Consider the following 19,390-nt stretch of genomic DNA (forward strand, 5'->3'; position numbering starts at 1 on the left):
TCAAGCCAGAATGCTTATGGAATGTAAAAATAAACAAATCGTTTAATTCTGTTTCAAATAACTGGAAAAATTACGGAAAAGATTAAAAATGACGATTTTTGGCCAGACCAACTTGTAATTATGACGTTACCATGGCAATGTCAAACATCATGGGCACATTGTTGACAGATAAAAATTTCCGCTAAGGATGAATGAACAGCTACTGAAAGTTTCATCATTGTAGAATAAATCCCCTTTTCAAAATTTTGGAAAAACCTTACGGGGTGGGAGTGGCATCCCCCCCCCCTCCCCCTTGTATGTCTGAGGGTTAATGTTAATGGTGTTCCCATCGTAACATATACATCATTTTTGCAAGACCTAGGACAAGTCTACGAGATATTTAGAGCGGGAAGTGTGACTGAATGATCAAAATTATCATTTTGATTATTCCCTAAAATTCTTCCCCCGTCTAAAGATTTTGTAGCCTTGTGCTAAGTCGCAAAAGGGATTATTTGTCAATCGGACTATTGCACAGCGACTGTGGCAGTGAACGACTGCTCTTTTTTAAGCAAATCTCCATCCACGGGTATATTACGAACTCACAAGTGACCAGCTCTCAGTTGGCTTGATAGCTCGATCAGTTGGTTAGAGCGCTGCACTGGTATCGCAGAGGTCATGGGTTCGATTCCCGTTCAAGCCTTATTTTTTTTCAGGCTTGCTTTTTCTCAACTGCTTAAGTTGAGTATATTACTGCGATGATCTTTCACTTGCTCAAAATGTATATCCGCAGTACAAATATGAGTTTCATATATGCATTTCATATGCTCTTTTTTGGTAGGTGAAACTAATGCAATGTCCTAATTTTCAGATGTCAACGAGTGTGCACCCGCGCCTTGCCAAAATGGCGGCACATGTGTTGATCTTGTTGGAAGTTACCGCTGTGATTGTAAAACAGGATATTCTGGCAATAACTGCGAAACAGGTACGTATTTAAGGGACAGTCTCGTGAGATTGTTTCTGCCTTTCAGTAAAAATACTAAAATTGGCGAAGTACTCTCGCTCGTAAACGAAACGCACCTAAAACATTAAGATAAAGATATAACGTAAATTGTTGTTGAAGGAAGTGGTGAGCCGTTACTACTATTTTAGCTGCTTATCCAGGTCACAAGGGCGGAACTTGAAAAAGTCAACCTAACTGTTTAAAGTTGAGACCAAAAGTTTCTGATGACATCACAATAGTATCACTTATTTACAGCTTCAGTACACTGGAATGGTTATTTTTTTGCAATACTGATCCGCTCTTGAATTTTCGAAGTGAAGCTCGTTACAGTGCCCCTTTAACGTTCCACAGCAGAACCGAACGCAGTTTTACTATGACACTTATAATGATCATATATGATTTCGTTTTATCTCCGCTTATTCTAAATGTCTTGTATCCCTTGACCTGTTCTGATTCCGGCCAAACGAGAAAAACTCCTGCCTGCAATGTCAATGAAACAGCGACTGTAGATGATGTTTACCTATTAAACTTCAATATTGTCAACATTGCGACCTACTACCGCACATTTTTGGATGGTAGGTTAGTTTACTCAAATTATTAATTTTCAGATATTAACGAGTGTGCACCTGCTCCTTGCCAAAATGGCGGCACATGTGTTGATCTTGTTGCAAGTTACCGCTGTGATTGTAAATCAGGATATTCTGGAAACAACTGTGAAACAGGTATATAATTAACGTTCTATGTGTACTGTCATCTATCTATTGCTATTTTCATTTTTATTCTCACTTTTAATTCGATGACCTGCAAATCTGCGCTCCCTCCAACAACCGTCTATAGTTTTAGTTATTCAACATGGTTTGAAAAGATTGCTTTTAGTTATGAGGAAGCCTAGTTTGTATCATCTTAAACACTAGCTAAAATTTTTAGGTTCAGGCCTATGCCAGACTGTGACATAATTATTTTATTCTAATGTTTACATTAAAAACTGACCAAAATTTCACTCCATAGCTCCATATATGCAGAACTAAATAATGTCTGCGATATTCCTATATATATTTCAATTGCCATTTTGATGATTCATTTAAACTCTATAGTTGCTTTACTTTTGTCTGCTTTGACTTGAACTAATAGGTACAAAATGATATTAGAATATTCGACCGAAACGTTTAGAAACAGAGGTCAGAGTTTGCTTTATTAAACAAAACCATTACATATCGATCTTTCAACGTTGACACTAATTATGATCCACCAACACCAACCTTTTTTCACATTATTTTTGTATGCTAGACGTTTTCCGCAAATTTATAATTTTCAGATATCAACGAGTGTTCCCCTGATCCTTGCCAAAATGGCGGCACATGTGTTGATCTTGTTGGAAGTTATCGCTGTGATTGTAAATCAGGATATTCTGGAAACAACTGTGAAACAGGTATATAATTAACGTTCTATGTGTACTGTCATCTATCTATTGCTATTTTCATTTTTACTCTCATTTTGAATTCGATGACCTGCAAATCTGCGCTCCCTCCAACAACCGTCTATAGTTTTAGTTATTCAACATGGTTTGAGAAGATTGCTTTTAGTTATGAGGAAGCCTAGTTTGTATCATCTTAAACACTAGATAAAATTTTTAGGTTCAGGCCTATGCCAGACTGTGACATAATTATTTTATTCTAATGTTTACATTAAAAACTGACCGAAATTTCACTACATAGCTCCATATATGCAGAACTAAATTATGTCTGCGATGTTCCTATATATATTTCAATTGCCATTTTGATGATTCATTTAAACTCTATAGTTGCTTTACTTTTGTCTGCTTTGACTTGAACTAATAGGTACAAAATGATATTAGAATATTCGACCGAAACGTTTAAAAACAGAGGTCAGAGTTTGCTTTATTAAACAAAACCATTACATATCGATCTTTCAACGTTGACACTAATTATGATCCACCAATACCAACCTTTTTTCACATTTGTATGCTAGACGTTTTCCGCAAATTTATAATTTTCAGATATCAACGAGTGTTCCCCTGATCCTTGCCAAAATGGTGGCACATGTGTTGATCTTGTTGGAAGTTATCGCTGTGATTGTAAATCAGGATATTCTGGAAACAACTGTGAAACAAGTACGTTGTAACGCATTGCAGTCTGCTTGCATTTGGATAATATGACTCGATATACATTTACCATTGGATTACTTGCAAATTCGACGTGCTTAGAAAAGATTGCCTTTAGTTGACAGCTTGTTGTTTCCTCTTAAAGACAAACTGTGATTTTGAATTTTAAATTTTGGGAAAGTACCCGCTGAAGGGTAAAGAAAACCTATCATCTGGCAGACTTCACACGTCATTCTTGTATAAACTGATCTAAATTAAACTTAAATGAATATGCAGGAAGATGTTGAACGCAGTGTCACATGAAATATGTTCAAAATAAGGCTAATGGTGATCCTTTACTGAAAGATGATTCGTTTTAGATCTCCGCTTATTCTGAATGTCTTGTATCTCTTGACTTGTTCTCATTCTGTCCAACGGAGCAAAAAAAATCGTCTGAAATGCCAATGAAACAGCGACTGTAGTTCTTAAATTTTGTAAGTATTGTGATCTACTACCCTCAACTTTTGTGTATTAGAGTTTAGTTTACTTTTTTTTAATTTTCAGATAGCAACGAGTGTTCCCCTGATCCTTGCCAAAATGGCGGCACATGTGTTGATCTTGTTGCAAGTTACCGCTGTGATTGTAAATCAGGATATTCTGGCAACAACTGTGAAACAAGTACGTAGTAACGTTCTTGTAAGAGGATAATTTCACTCGATGTTCATTTACCATTGGATGACCTGCTAATTCAATCTTCTATAACCGTAAAGAGACATTGATGTTTCGACGTGCTTTTAAAAGATTGCCTTGAGCTGGCAGCTTGCTGTTTCCTCGTAAGGACAAACTGTGATGATAAATTTTAAACTTCGATAAAGTGCCTGCTGAAAGCTAAAGGCAATAAATCATCTGTCAGACTTGAATTAAGATATTGAACTCAGTTCCACATGAAATAAGTGTGGAAAACAATGCTAATGACATAAGGTAAAGTCTGTGTCCGAACCAAGTGGCCCATACAGCCGGAGCTTATCCCGGTTTCCGTAGCATTAAGCGACTAGGAGTATTGCTACTCCCCTCTGGATGGGATGCTAGTCCATCGAAGGTTACCCCCCCCCCCCCCCCCCCAGCAGTAAATTCGCCGGTACCCATTTATACACCTGCGTGGAGAGAGGCACTGTGAGAGTAAAGCGTCTTGCCCAAGAACACAACGCAGCGCCCCGGCCAGGCCTCGAACCCGCTTATTGTTTACGCTTATTCTGAATGCCTTTTATCGCTTGACTTGTTCTGATTTTGTTCAAACGAAATAAAATTCGTTCGAAATGCCAATGAAACAGCGACTAGAGACGATTTTTACCTTTCAAGGGAAAATCATTTTTCAACTCTTAGTTCTTAAATATTGTAAGCACTGTGATTTACTACCCTCACGTTTGTGTATTAGAGTTTAGTTTACTTAAATTTGTAATTTTCAGATATCAACGAGTGTTCCCCTGATCCTTGCCAAAATGGCGGCACATGTGTTGATCTTGTTGCAAGTTATCGCTGTGACTGTAAATCAGGATATTCTGGCAGTAACTGCGAAACGGGTACGCACTAGATGTCTGCCTGTACTATTGCATTGCTGACCTGCAAAAGCGGGCCTAATTGAAATAACTTTTGGCCTTTCCACATACGTTTAAAGCAACTATCAAGAGTTGTGTACATCCTCGTAAACAGATGCTAAGTTATTTAGTTGAAGCCCTCTGAAAAGCAAGCTGTTTGAAAAAGAACGCTTCATACCATATGACTAACTTTTTATATATTCGAATTCTATTACAATGATTCCTTCTTAAAGAAAAAGAAGAAGAAAAACTGTGCTTTGTCTAAAGTTCTAAACTCCACCGGATGCCTTTCTTTGTATTGATGTCTGCCAAGCTATGTAAAAGTTTTGTCTGGTGAATCAATGCACGTTAGTTTTAGAAAGCAATTGGCTCCAAAACTAAGCCCTTTTGTCATTGGGGTTTTGCAATCCAACTCATTCATTCGAAAGTTAATGTACTGCATATTTCTAATCTTCAGATATCGACGAGTGTGCAGCTGCGCCGTGCAAAAATGGCGGCACATGTGTTGATCTTGTTGGAAGTTACCGCTGTGATTGCCCGGCTGGATGGCTTGGAGCAACTTGCGAGGGTAAACTGCTTTGTGCTTAGGTCGTTATGTCGTGAACTGATTTTGCTAAGATGAGACATCACGTACCTGGATCCGGTCGCATAAGGCAACTCCAAATTAAATTGCTTACAACTATTTACAAATTTATATTTTTTTCCTCTCAATGCATAAAGTTGGCAACTGCACCAGAACAACTTTCAAGTTAGAAATGCAACAAAACTTAGACAGAGGTCCTGTACGATACATTCTTCGGCTTTTACTTTGACTAATGTTAATCTCAAAAAGTGATCACCAGCACTGAAAAGCAATCCACATTTACATAATTATGGACTGATTGACATAGATAAGTGCTGAACACTCGGCAGGAGAAGTACATGTTGTAGCTGATATTACAGCAAAACCCCTTAGTTTACTTCTAGTAAAGAAAATGATAAATGTATAACATATTACCTGCGTTATTTCCTTCCCCTATCTCACGAGAAATACTCACTGTGGTATGTAACAATAGTTGTGTAAATATTGTTTTCAATGCCTTGACGGCATTTTCTTTATTTTATTTAGAGGCCGAACTGGAAGAATGCGAAGAGTAATGTGCTATGTTCCAAAGGAAAGGTAAAAGAAATGTTGCTTCTACTAGATGAAAAAAAAAAAGACTTCTTTTGACCATCAATTTAGATATACATAACATCAAGTCAGTATAGGAGTAGAACACAGTGATGATTTCTTATTGACCTTAAGTAGTGTCAGGTAGTGCAAAATTTAAATAGTTTCTTGTCTTCTTGTTTTTGTCTCTGTTCCTTTGAATAATCTTTACTGTAATTAGCATGTTTTGATTGGATAAGGTCATCTTGGATCGCTACTAGAGTTATTCTCACCCCCTCGCTGATTTTCGTCTAACACGTTATTAGTTGGTTTATTTGCCACTTCAGATAGACATATCCTAATTCAAAGAGGGAAGGTTTAAGACTCATATCGAGGAAACGGAAATAGTCATTGATTTATGTACATTTGATAAGTTGTATGTATCCTTCAGTCGTAATAAACTAACTTTGCTTTTATCCTAGGGTCGTAAAACCATTGGTTTTAAAGACAGCAATCATATAGATGGAAGATATAGACTGCTGCATTTCAATAGTCTCGCTTAGAATATAACAAGAGGGGAAATATTTACTCACATGGCGTGTTCAATAAAGAATCACAAGAAAAAATCTGTTTTTCCGTCTTGGTTAATAACTACACTAGCTAGACGCTAACAGCTGCTTAGACTATGAATCAATTCTTTAACATACAACTCTTAAGCAAAGATTTGCCTAAAATGGACATTCTTTTGTTGTTGTTGCTTTGTAAATCGTCCTCCCCAAATCCTCCCCCCAAAACCCCGGACGGCCGCGCAATGGAAGCATGCACACTTCTTTGAGAAACGCGAACGCGGCCCACGAGTATCCCGCGGATTACATTTTAACCAATCAGTGCGCACCGGAAGAAAAAACAAATAATGATGCAATTGAAATATTTGCCCAAGCTGCCCACGAGCGTTTTCTCTCACAAAGAAACACCAAAAAAAGCTATGAGTAGCAAAAAAAAAAAAAAAAAAAAAAAAAACGAAACAAGAGAGCCCGAATGATTACTGCAGATGTTTTAAGTTCTCTTCAAACTCCAATACAGTGATTCATGAAGATCCATTTTCTCTGATTTTTTTTTTTCCTTTCTACGAGAAGGATATCAAAAGAATGATTATATTGCAAGTCCTTAAGCAAGAAGAAAATCGTTGCAGAAAGAAAAATTCCAGCTGAGTGCAGCGAGGCGAAGTAAGACATGCAAAGGACTGGCATTTATTTTTGCACTTTTCTGTGAAGCGAAAAGTTGTTTAAAATCAAGAAAATGTGAACGACTAGAAATTTAATTATGAAAAGTTGAATGAGTTGCCCGCAAGGAAGAATTTTTGAATTCGCTTTGAGTTTTTTTTTTTATTATTTGTTGACGCATAGAAAAAAATACAAGTTCTTCTTTTACTGCTCCTCGATTATGGGGACGATGAAATTATGTTGAATTGCGAACCATTCTGGATGTTATAAAATTATAAAAACTGCCCACTGACTTTGAAAAGTGTAAATGAATAAAAATCATTGAACTCTAATTTCAAATTCTTTCCTTACCGTGTTCGAAATCTTTATTACATATTTCATTGCAGCCTTTGCTTCTCTGGAATCGCCTCGAATAGCAAATTATCCAAGTCCAAAAAAGGCCGCCATCCCGTTGACAACCGCACGCTGTTTTGATCGCTACTCACTTTCTACAACGGAATAGAAAGTGAGTAGGGTAGCCAATCAGAGAACAGCATTCGTGATAGAACGCTAGTAGGTTTATACTAATAAGATATATGCATCGCTTATGTACATCGTCGCTTGATTTTGTTCGATTCCTTTCGTGGCCATGGTCTCCAAAGTTATTGCTCAACTGTTTGAACATAATTATTCGCTGCACTTTACTTAACAAATGGTAAACGTCACAGCGTGCACTATTGAGTTTTATTAAATAACTTGAATTCTACGCGCATTTTGATTGTATCTTACTTATGATCTATAAGAGTACAGACACATATATGACGTCACGCGGTGGTGTTACTCGCGCGCGTGATCAGAGTTCATAGTCCAAATCAGAGTTGTCGGCAAAGTTTTTCAAACTCGCGGGGCCACAACAAAGCAAGAAACGTTCAGCTTAATTACAAATCTACAGTTAGAAATAATACGCCAAGCATCGTTCACCTTTCGAGGCATTTAACTGGGCTAAACAAGGTTGAAGAAGACAGTGAATTATTCGGGAAATCATCGAAATCTGTATGAAATTGTCGACCGATGTTGTACAGTTGTAGATGCCACGGGAAACAAATGAACGGCGATTGAACGCTTAGATTAATGCTTACAGATTTGAACAACTTTCCAAATAGGAATAAAGGTTAGTTTTTTCAGTAGCTTTTAATTTACCATTTTTCTGTTTATTTAATCGGTTTAACAGTGTTTCGTGGTTACCTAGCCTAGCGGCTCGTGGGCCACTTTTCTGTCCATACCACATTTTGACGTCATCTGTGATCTAAAACTGAACAGACGCACGACAAAATGGAATCTATAACTTTTAGGAGATTTATTAAAGTTTCTTTGAGGTAAAAGTGCGCGCGCTTATTTAATCAATTGCTTGTAGTGCTCGCGTAAACGCTGACGAAAACCTAAAAGAAAAAAAGCAAATTAAACAAAGTTTTGAATTATTCCAAACTTGCATTATACCTCAAAGTCTTTTCAAATTTACAGAGAAAATCAAGAAAACAAGTAAAAATTCGTGAAGGGGTGGCACTTTCTTGTGCCATGTCGCAACAGATCAGCGCGCGCGCTCAGGTTAAAGCATACGCCAGCGTGCACCCATGGGCAAATAGTAGACGCTAAAGTAACCAATCAGAACGCGCCCTTTACTTTAGTTGTGCTATAATTGAAATTATTATCTGAAAAACGATACTTTTTTTCGGATCATAAAAGCCCGGGATAAAAGCTGACATGGAACTGGCTAATGTCTCCTTTTTCATTGCAAATTAGAAAATCTCATAACTTGAGCTTTCAAACCCACTTCAGTTTTCTTGCGCTGCTTATTTCGTTTACTTTAAATAAGATTGAAGCCAGAAATTGGCTCATTGACACAATTTCATTAAAAAACCGATGACTAAAATAGTGAATGAGCTTCGGAACTTAAAGCTGAACCAACAAAAAGTTTCTGTGAACTGATCTGAAGATGGAGAAACTAGATTACAAAGATAATGTTATCTCGAATGAACTTTGGAAATTATAGCGGAACTAACTCTGAGTTTCTGTGATCTGGACTGACAAAGGAGTGACTGTATCACAAATATCATGTTATCTCGAATGCCAACACGACAACACCTAAGCTTAGCTGTATTCTTGTCGCTTATTATTGGCTCAGGGAAAATTCTCATCATTATTACTATAACCAAGTTATCTACAAATATTTCTCAGATGATTGTCATATGTCATCAATGTTAGTTAATGAGATCAGGTTGCCGATTTGAAAAATAAGTACCCATTGTCTTCATTACAGGTGTATGTACTCTCTACAACCGGCTGAAATCATTTATCTCTTTCTTTTTTAGTGTTCTAAAATTACAAATTTTTAAGATCAGTCCGTATCAGTTCGTCATATCCAGTCATTGCGAGATCAAGCATCATTTTCTCTAACGAAACAGTTTATTTTCTAGTTGTTGTATTTGGAAGCTGTATTAGAGACTACATACACCATCGCGTCGGAACAAATGGTAAGTTAATCGATCTCTGTCAAAATTTGGCACTTTGAAATTTTAATTTAGCTGTAGCTTTGCCTGATACAAAGAAACAACTGAGGAAATAAACAGGACTATCGATTTTCAGTATGCGTTCAACAACTCTAGAACTTTATTTAATAAGAGTGTTGCTTTTGTGGGTGAAATAGGGAACGGTAATTTTACATGGAAGGTTTTTGCAACGAAATTCAAAAACAATAGCAAAGGATGTTCCACTTTCAAATACGAGTAGCTTATACTTGGTTCGTTAATTGGGGCTGCTCCTATCGTATCTCAGTACTTTAGATCGCAATTTTTCTCACGCGCTGATCCGTTAATATAAAGTCTCGATGTGCTATCTGACGATTGTTTGAATCAAACTACGAAATTATAGAATATCGTAACAGGATACACTTTATGGCAACATTAGATGCTATCGATTGTTCTTATTTGATTGAAATGATTGATTGACATAGACGTACGGTTTTCATTCCACTCATCTGATGATTTTATTTTTTTTTTTTACTTAGGGTAGCCTTCCTGTTAAGTCCTTTGCGTTAGTTATATTTTCTTTAGGACTGCCTATTTCTTGTATCCAAGCTTTGGAAAATACAGGTTTGAACATTTTTGTCTTATTTTGTCTTGATCAGTTCCTTTATTTTTGTGATAGCTTGAACAATGTTTCCTTTATTCGGGGCTTCCTGTGTTGTTAAGTTTGTTTTTGCATCGTTCTTTTCGATTTTAAACCATTACTGTTCTCGGTCCTCTGTTCTAGCTCACGGACGAAAATCTTAGGCCTGAGTAATCCGAGTAAAGTTCAGTAAATATGTCGCGAATGATATATGCAACGCCAACTATGGTAAGGAATTGTTGCAAAAACAGAAACGAAAACAGAAGCAAACATGAGGGGAACATGTCTTTAGCGCTTTTAACGTCTGACCCGTATTGCTGTGAAGGCAATTTTTGAAACAAAATCGAGTAAAGTGAAAAAAATTATTTCCATGGAACGAGAAGGATGAATATATAGTGAAAACTACTCTGAAATGTCCACATTGAAATAATTCGCTAATGTGATTATGCCGGTTTTATTTTGTTTATTATTCTCACCTTACTTGTCCTTCTTCATCCTCTGAAGGAAATAACATAGATCTCACAGAACAGAAGTTTGCGACATCCAATATCCCCGAGTTCAAACCAGTGGGCTGCTTCAGGGATCGTGGTAGGAGGCCGCGACCACTCCCCAAGCTGATCGCTAATCTTCGTGGTCGTATCGACTGGCGCAATTTGAATAAGACTGTAGCCGAGTGTGCCCATAAAGTAAGCGAAACAGGTTTCCGTTACTTCGGTGTCCAGTTCTATGGCGAATGTTGGAGCGGAATAAATGCCCAACGTACGTATAACAAACAAGGAACTTCCACAAGGTGCATTTATGGAGTTGGAAGGAGAAGAGCAAATTTTGTTTATGTCTTCAAAGAAAAAGGTACTTAACATTTTTACTTTATTTCCCTTTTTTATCTTGTTCTATGTATACTGCAGTAGTAAACAATAGGCTTCATATTTTTTTCGTTATTTCGACATTTCTCATGATTTCTTATGAGTTCTTTGATGTCGTGCTTTGAGGTGTTATGCGGCCCAGTAACACATAGCGTTTAGATAAAAGTTTTTTTGGCGTATTGTCAGGAGAACCACGCTTTAAACATACAGTGCGCGGATTAATTTCGACATCCGGCCATTGCTCACATCAAAAACCTTGAATGTGATTTTCAAATATATGCTAATGATCTCTTAATTGCAGAAATGGCCGTACGTCTGGTCAACGGCACGGGCTCAAAAAGTGGCCGGGTGGAAGTGCTTCATCGAGGAAATTGGGGCACGGTGTGCGACAATGCATGGGACATGCGTGATGCAAATGTTGTGTGCCGTATGTTAGGCTTCCCAGGCGCCTTAGCTGCTTATCGAGGATCTAAGTATGGAGCTGGGAAAGGTCACGTACGGATTGGTGATGTTGGATGTAATGGAAGTGAAACAAACCTGGCATTTTGTCCTCACAAAGATTACAGCAACTGTTCTCCATCAAACGATGCTGGAGCTGTATGCCGGGCTGCATCATTTGTCCCACAGCCAAGAGTACCATGTAAATAAACATGCAGATTTTCTATTAATAGGCACTCCACTTGTGTTGTAAAAATCATTATTTTCACTAGTGCTACTCGTTGGTGGAACACGATCCCCTTTCCCCCCTCCCCAGGATTCAATGTTGAAAAGCATGGCTCAGCTTCAAACTAAAAGTGAAAAAATAAAAATGAATGAGCACTCTTTAATTGTTAAAGAAGGGGAAAAAGACTCCCTGAGATCGTAAGTCTGACTTTGTATCGTGATCAACAATAACTCGCTTAGTTTCTCCTCCCTGGATCACGGCAGACGTTTCGACTGTAATTACTTACATCCTATATTCCTAAACAACTTTTCAGATCGTTTGGTTGGAGGACCAAGCCGTAATGAAGGCCGAGTAGAAGTGTTCAACGCTCGTGAATGGGGCACGGTTTGCGATAAAGGTTGGGATCTCACAGATGCAGGAATATTGTGTCGGATGCTCGGTTATGCCGATGCCATGACAACCCCCAAATATGGTAATGGCGCTGGCCGTATATGGCTTAGCGATGTCAGCTGTCAAGGGGATGAGAATTCAATCTTCCGATGCAAACACGCCGGGTGGGGAAACATTGGAAACTGTGATCACTCAAACGACGCTGGAGTCAAGTGTTACTACTGATAAACATGTTTTAGTATTTTTACCATTTTGTTTATTTCTTAAATATGTTATTTATTGTATTGATAGGTCGTCCGATTGTTTGACTGTTTGATCGATTTATTCGTATTAAGAAATGGTCTATTGTTGTGTTTCAACTTTTCCTATTAATCACTAGACAGTAGCCCTTTAGTTGCGCCAAGGGACTTTGGCCGAAGCTAAACGGAAAAGCTCGTTACTAATCGGAACATTGACGGAACATTGTCGGTATAACAATTTAGCTGCACTGGGGGAGTAGGTAATACAGCGATTTGCGTACATGCACAACATCAAAAACATGTAGACTTTGATGGTTTCAGCTTTTTATTATTTGTAAGACATTTTTAGATAGTTATTACATTATGATTCAAAACAAACTGCAAACTGATCCTTTTTCTTTCCTTTATAAGCCTTTGATCTTCAACAACGATCAAATTACACTGCAGACAACAACAAAAATATATACAGTGAGCAAAGAAAGAACGAAGCTTTAAGTATATTTATATATAATCTTATTCTATGCTGACTTTTCTGCTATTCGAATTCCCACAAGTGCGAGTTATGATCCGGGCTGAAGGCTTTTACGCAGGCTATAAAAGACACTGAACTTAATGAGTTGGTGTCTTTGTGTGAATGATCAAACATTTCTATCCACCATCATTGTGCGATTTTTACTGGACTGGAAAAACAATCAGCTATATCCACACGTATCCGGCTTGATACTGGCCAAGTCAGAGCTTGGCATCCACCTTCTACATTTGTTCCTTAAACGCACTACGCCAGGCGTCATTTTTTCACCATCATTTTGCGATTTTTACTGGACTGGAAAAAGACATATATGTTATTTGCCGGCAGGGAGGTCCGTATAGGGACAAACTCTGCCCGAGGGCCGTGCTAGCTCAAGACCGAGGGCACATTTTTTCTCTATACGGACCGACCTGGACCGGCAAATACACGTAACATTTTTATTTTTTTCCTACTTTATTTATGTTTTTAAAAATATTGTGACACAAAATCTTTGTTTGTATACACGCGTCATTTCGGGTTAGCGAGAGTGAAAAATGCTGTTTATTATGTAATTCCGAAAATAGCATTGCTTAAAACACAACGTACTCGTAGAAAGATTCAGCATATTTAATTAACACTGAACAGATTCAAGAAAGAAACTGAAGTACTAAATATAGCACACATGTAAAATGGAGTAAAAGCATTCTCATCCAAAACTAAACACTTTAAATCGACTTCAGCCTTCCTGTTCGTAGAATATTATAAATTTCTCTGACTAAAAAATACTATATCTGACTGACAGACAGTTTTTGTACCTTTACACACTTGTATTTAACGAATTAATAAGCTCTGCATTGATTCCCGGCAGAATTTTTTTTGTTTGTGATAAGACAGTGCGAAAATGAAACTGAATGAAATGCGTAGCTTGGACGTACGGCACAATATTGCTAGAATTATTTCGACTTCGGCTTTCTCGTTCGCAGGATATTATTTTCTCTGACTACAAAATACTTAATCTGACTGAAAGACAGTTTCTAGCTCTACGTTGCAATTGATTCCCGGCATAATTTTTTTGTGTGTGAATGGGCCATGCGAAAATGAAACTAAATGAAATTGCGTAGTTTGGACGTACGCACAATTTTGAAGGAATTATTTTCAATGATTTTAATTAAAGAATCTCATTTTCTTGAATGATGACAACTATTGTTTTGTTTTGGCAAAAAGTGGCCGATTGACAAGGTAGTTTTTGCATAATTGAAGTTTAAAAACGGTGCAGCTTACCGCAATGGCGTGAAAATGATTGCGAACTGCACAAATAAACAACTACGAACGGTAAACTAGAAATCGATTTTGTCGATAAGTTAATGAATACTCGCCTTTTGAAGAAATTCGATGCCTTTAATTCCACTTTCATTTTGTCCTTTCACTTCTACAACGGTTTATAAGAAGCAATTTCGATTTTGCAGAGCAAAACTTTCATGTGTTTGTTAGCCCAGCGACCAAAGTTAAAAAATTCGCAAAGCCGGTCTAGCTAGGAAAAACTGGACCGGCGGAACGCGCGTCAACAGCCAATCAAATTCAAGGATTCCGGATTCCGGACCGGAAAGATACTTAAAAAAAATTGAAATTAGCTATATCCAAACGTAACCGGCTTGATACTAGCCAAACCAGAGCTTGGCATCCGACTTCTACATTTGTTCATTAAACGCACTATGCCAGGCGTGGATATGCAAAACAACGGCCGTATGCAATAGTCAAAGTGTACGTGTGGACGTGACCTCGTATTAAACAAACGAAAACGGCGATTGAATCAAAGTTCAAGTTGTGCCATTAATGGGCAGATGAGCAAGCACACAAATAGAGCAGAGATAGATAAATAACTTACCTTTAGTTAGTAGGTGCTCCACAAAAACGCATTGGACACGAAATCGTCTTTGCCAGCTTGTACACAAAGAACCTGCCGCAGTCTCGAACTTGGATGTTTTGATGATATTGGCAGCAACTTCCATCCCAGTGGAAGCAGACTTTGCCAGAAACAATCCCATCAGTCATTTTAGGGTGGGCGGAAATCAGCCAACCGGTGACCACAGTTCCACATCTTTTGATTGGAACACAGGTGGATGCCATTTGATTTCCGGCGCGAACTTGGAAGCGGTACCAGCCATGTGAGAGGCCATTACGGTCACAAGATAGGGAACCGGTGTTTGGTGAATGGAATGTGGCAGAGCGATTCGCCTCACTGAGTGGTAAGTAATTTAAACATTCTTTTTCTATAGAAAATACAGAGAGTTAACAACTTATAAGAAGAATTAGTGGTACAGAAAAAAAATGTTACAGACGAAAAAACAGACCACGGTTTTAGCAGATTTTAGACAGCAAACATTTATTTTTATGTCGTAGAAAACTTAGAAATGATGGTCCATTTGTATTATCAATTTGTTATTTTAGAGCACTTTATCTGTATAAAAGCGCATTTGGCTGCGGATGGCTCGAATGGAAATGGCTTGCAATTTGAAAACATTAGCCATCGTTTTCAAGTTATTTCCGCGCGCCTTCAAAAAAAATTAATATTTATAACCGAACTTTGATTTCTATCCCTTTAACTTTTTTTTTTTTTTTTTTTTTTTTAATAAATGTCTTCAAATAAATGTTCAAAGATAACGTTTTTCATGGGTAAGGTTAGCCTCCTACGCAGCCGTTCTTAGGGGCGATTGGATCGCCCCTAAGCGTGAACGACTGCGTGGGAGGCTAGGGTAAGGTTGCCTATTACTTATTTTAGTTCACTTATTTCCTTTAAACAGTAAAAGTTAAACTGACCGTCTCCTACAAGTCTGTAGACTAAATTGGTTCCTGCCTTGCCAACGGTAGTGGTACATTGAGTAGAACGCCCGTATCGGTCATACGTCCCAGGGGCAGTGGCTCCACTCCAACATTCCCCATAAAACTGTATGCTAAAAAAATACATAATGTAAGTAATGTGCTGGTTTGACTATAAATACTTTTTTTTTTCTGGATGAAAGAAAAGACCACACTTTTATTAAAGTTTTTGCTGCTAAACTCGCGAAACGCGAAAAAGGAAGAATATATTCTGATCATTTTGCCCTTGCTCGATCAAGCCGGATATATTTTTTTCTTCTGTATTCTAATTGGATATTCATTGATCCACTCACGAGAATAGAGCTAGACGCCGAGTCTTTGGACTACTAAATCTAAGTCAATAGCTCGGCATCGGTAAGGAAACACTTTTTGAGAAAGGTGACCTATGCAAAAGTCCGTTTACTCTTAACAACTGCTGTCATAATATTGTGTCTCATCCACGAAACTAGGAAAGTGTTAATTACTTTACCCAAAATACATGTAATTCTTCTTCTTTGCTTCTCTAGCACAATTCTCCACAATTTGATTCAAGTTGTTCCAGTCTATCTTTCCGCGATAGCTGACAAGTAGTTCTGGAAGAGCTCTTTGACGAAGTTTATCCTTAAAGCAACCAACTTTAACATACTCGGATGAACCTGAAGGGGTAAAATACAATATACAAATTTCGTCGGATCTTTCTTGTAGTGCAAGTCAAATGAACAACATCAACAATAAACGAGTCTACCGAGTCAGCCCTATAGCTGGTTTCCACCGTTCTTTTTGGAGGGCTAAAATATTGGTTAAATAAACCGTTATCGCTATAATGTCATTATTTTATATTTCATTCCTATTTTTGCCTTCCCTTGCATTAGTAACATCAATTATAGCAATCAATGATACAAACTAGGGTTGTGAATTATTGAAAACTTGAGAAAAAGAACTGAACCAAAGTGATCATGAGTGTTTTTCTCTTTTAAAGAGCCGTGTTTTGCTTGAAGCTGTTGTCTTTCGCATTTTGAACCATTATCAATCCATGTCAGTTACACCTGTTTACATTTCGGCAGTTAAAGAAAATTCAGTAATTGGTAGTCTTGCTCTTAAGAAAACTCAAGGCAATAATTGAAGGGGTCAAAGTTAGATTAAACATTCTCTTTTACTTTTCATTGGGTTATAGACAACAAGCTTTTACAAAAGTAAAATTAGTGAAGGAGGAAGCACGATGCCCATTTAATGCTTTTTGTTTACAGTGCGATACCGGTGTACCGGTAAGTTTTGACACATACAAACACCATGTCATTGCTTCTTTAAATATTTGACAACTGCACGTCAAGTTGTTGAACTTTTATTATGGAACGAATTTAATCTCCCGTGCAATGTTTTTTTTTTTCCTTTTTTTTTCCTTTTTGGATGTTCTAGAGCTGCACGTCCGCTTGTGCCAGTCTAGTTTGAAAGAGCTGAATATATTTGGAATAAGGTGTCACTCGGCAAGCATTTGATGGGTACCCTTTCCTTAAAAACTGTTAATGGCTTCGTTTAAAACGCCAGCCCCGCTGCAAAAAAAGATCTTTTATACCATTTGTACAAATTCGTAACCGTTTTGGATGTGCAAGAGAACTGATTTTGAAACGAGCACACAAAAAAGTTATTCTTAATCAAATTTCTCAGCAGCGGTCATTTTCTTATAAAACAATAAGAAATTCATAGTTTACCTAGCCATAGCCGATATCAATGTTGGACATGCTTATCTTACCAAAGCGGTCATTCAAGGAACTTACTTTGACTTCATATCTAAAATGCGCTTCCGATGAACCGATTAACATCGCTATTGAAACATGGCAAGAATTAATTAAATGATAAACGCAAATAGAAAAAAAAACATATCCTTCTCTTGCTCAGTTACTGAATATAGTGTCATAGATAGTGCGCACCTGCCAGATAGTCTGAAGTTTAAAAATTAGAAGAAGACTTTGTTCTTACGGTTATTTCGACTTTCAATTTACACAATAAAAATAACGGGGCTACTTATGAAACCTTACCAATTACACTGACAATGATCGCACCTAAAAACGACTGCGTGGGAGGCTACACGGTATACAGATAAGAACTTTTGACAAACGTTGCAGCGTTTAACAGCAACATCTTCCATCCCACTTCAAGTTTTATTGTCATAATTTTCAATTCTACAAATCCTACTAATAAAGTTTCTAACCTTCGAAAGTTCTGAGCATTTTCTTGCTGACAAGGTACAATATAAAGTTCAATGTTGATCGTAGAGGGAAACCAAATCGAGGTTATATGCCTCCTTATAGCTCAAGTTTTTTCTTAATAATATACTCCAGATAACAACTATGATCTTTGAGCAATTATCAACGACTTTGTTTACAAATTTACAGGAGTGCATAATAATTTCAGAGAAAGTAAATTCAACGTTATTATCCAAACTTGTACAAGGTGGAATCAGATGGAGACTGAATGTTTTTAAAAGGGCACGATGTCGCCCTGCTTTTTTGAACACAGAGCAACATAATTTAAGTGAGGCATATTTAACGTATTTATTTTTTTCTATGCGCCAGTCCGTTAGTTTTCTACAATAATATTTTACAAACCTGTTGAGCTGGCAGGATACCCGATACAAAAGAGAGCGGCGGTAACAAAGAGCAACACGTTCTTCATTCTTCCAGGAGTTCTAAACCTTCAAGACGAGCGAAGGGAAATAAAATAAAAGCGTCAGGTGCACGGAATTTATGCTTCGAGATGTGGGTGGTAATCTTAAATGACATGTCAGCTGTCGGGAAACCCTGTACGAATTTATTAGGGCGATTGGCCCGTCTCTTATTTCATCAAAGCTTCTTTTCCGCCGTTCAATCAACAATTACTGACACTCTGAGCGAGAGTTATCTCGCTGTACTTCATGGTTATAACTTTCCTTTACTTCCTGAGCTGTCGGAACTTTAAGTACAACCTATCTTTATTTAAACTATCGCACTAGCATAGCATTAGCCTACAGGAAGGAAATTGAAGAGATTTTCAATAAGGATAGCCAAGTATTAGCGGAACATTTCCAACAGGTTTTGAATATAACTGGTCCTTGGCGTTTTCCTATGTTAGATATTGTTTGCTTTAAATTAAGATTTCTGGTCTCGATAAATGATGGCCTTTATGTTATTGTACCGTTTGCCCAGTCTTTAAGACATAGGGAATAAGACACTTAATTCACGTGGCAATATTCTTTGCTAATATAAATTGCTCTTTGCACGCAGCCGAATTTAGACGCATGTCTACCATCTGCGACATTGCAAGCTAGGGCGTAACACAACTATTTCGGCCTTTAAATTTGCCATGACCTGCCTTCCAGCTTCCAAGCACCAGCCCAAATACAATAACTCTCTCTTTTTTAACTTGTTTCCGTTTATGAAAGAAAGTAACACATGAACAGCTCTTCCAGAAATTTAATGTTGCATATAATGCTTTTTGCGAATGGCAAATGGAGTAAAGAGAGTGGCGCATAATTTTGTTTGAGTGCCCATCAACTGTGTGCAAACTGTGTGAGTGTACACTGTTTGCAATAGTGCTCTGCATCTAGCCATTTCTTTGAAATACAAAGGTTGTTTCCTATGGGCAAAAAGCTTTACAATTATTAACGCTGTTGTATTAGCTCCTTTTTAGGAGGCCATAATGTGGTCAACAGGCAGGATTCCC

General features: G+C 37.6%; 2 protein-coding genes across 2 annotated transcripts in view; one reads left to right on the plus strand and one right to left on the minus strand.

The window, feature by feature from the left end:
• The window catches only part of LOC144646011 (uncharacterized), a 129,274-nt gene extending 116,608 nt beyond the window's left edge, over window positions 1-12,666 (plus strand). Inside the window, exons 25-38 of the mRNA XM_078505531.1 lie at window positions 848-961; window positions 1,588-1,701; window positions 2,295-2,408; window positions 2,997-3,110; window positions 3,645-3,758; window positions 4,547-4,660; window positions 5,133-5,243; window positions 5,784-5,808; window positions 6,287-6,290; window positions 9,481-9,537; window positions 10,071-10,155; window positions 10,676-11,020; window positions 11,336-11,674; window positions 12,012-12,666. Of these exons, the coding sequence (XP_078361657.1) occupies window positions 848-961; window positions 1,588-1,701; window positions 2,295-2,408; window positions 2,997-3,110; window positions 3,645-3,758; window positions 4,547-4,660; window positions 5,133-5,243; window positions 5,784-5,808; window positions 6,287-6,290; window positions 9,481-9,537; window positions 10,071-10,155; window positions 10,676-11,020; window positions 11,336-11,674; window positions 12,012-12,313 (1,952 nt within the window). The 3' untranslated portion in view covers window positions 12,314-12,666. The remainder of the gene's footprint in view (window positions 1-847; window positions 962-1,587; window positions 1,702-2,294; window positions 2,409-2,996; window positions 3,111-3,644; window positions 3,759-4,546; window positions 4,661-5,132; window positions 5,244-5,783; window positions 5,809-6,286; window positions 6,291-9,480; window positions 9,538-10,070; window positions 10,156-10,675; window positions 11,021-11,335; window positions 11,675-12,011) is intronic.
• LOC144643636 (uromodulin-like) lies at window positions 12,635-18,449 on the minus strand. Its single transcript, XM_078502955.1, has 5 exons — window positions 18,298-18,449; window positions 16,182-16,347; window positions 15,653-15,786; window positions 14,721-15,105; window positions 12,635-12,768 (listed from the first exon to the last, which is right to left on the minus strand). The coding sequence occupies exons 1-4, from the start codon at window positions 18,362-18,364 to the stop codon at window positions 14,723-14,725; spliced, it is 750 nt and encodes a 249-aa protein (XP_078359081.1). The 5' UTR covers window positions 18,365-18,449; the 3' UTR covers window positions 12,635-12,768; window positions 14,721-14,722.
• Between the last annotated feature and the right edge of the window lie 941 nt (window positions 18,450-19,390).

Source organism: Oculina patagonica, chromosome 1 (assembly GCF_052425735.1).
Source record: "Oculina patagonica isolate OP01 chromosome 1, crgOcupat, whole genome shotgun sequence".
In the NCBI taxonomy this organism is placed as follows: Eukaryota; Metazoa; Cnidaria; class Anthozoa; order Scleractinia; family Oculinidae; genus Oculina; species Oculina patagonica.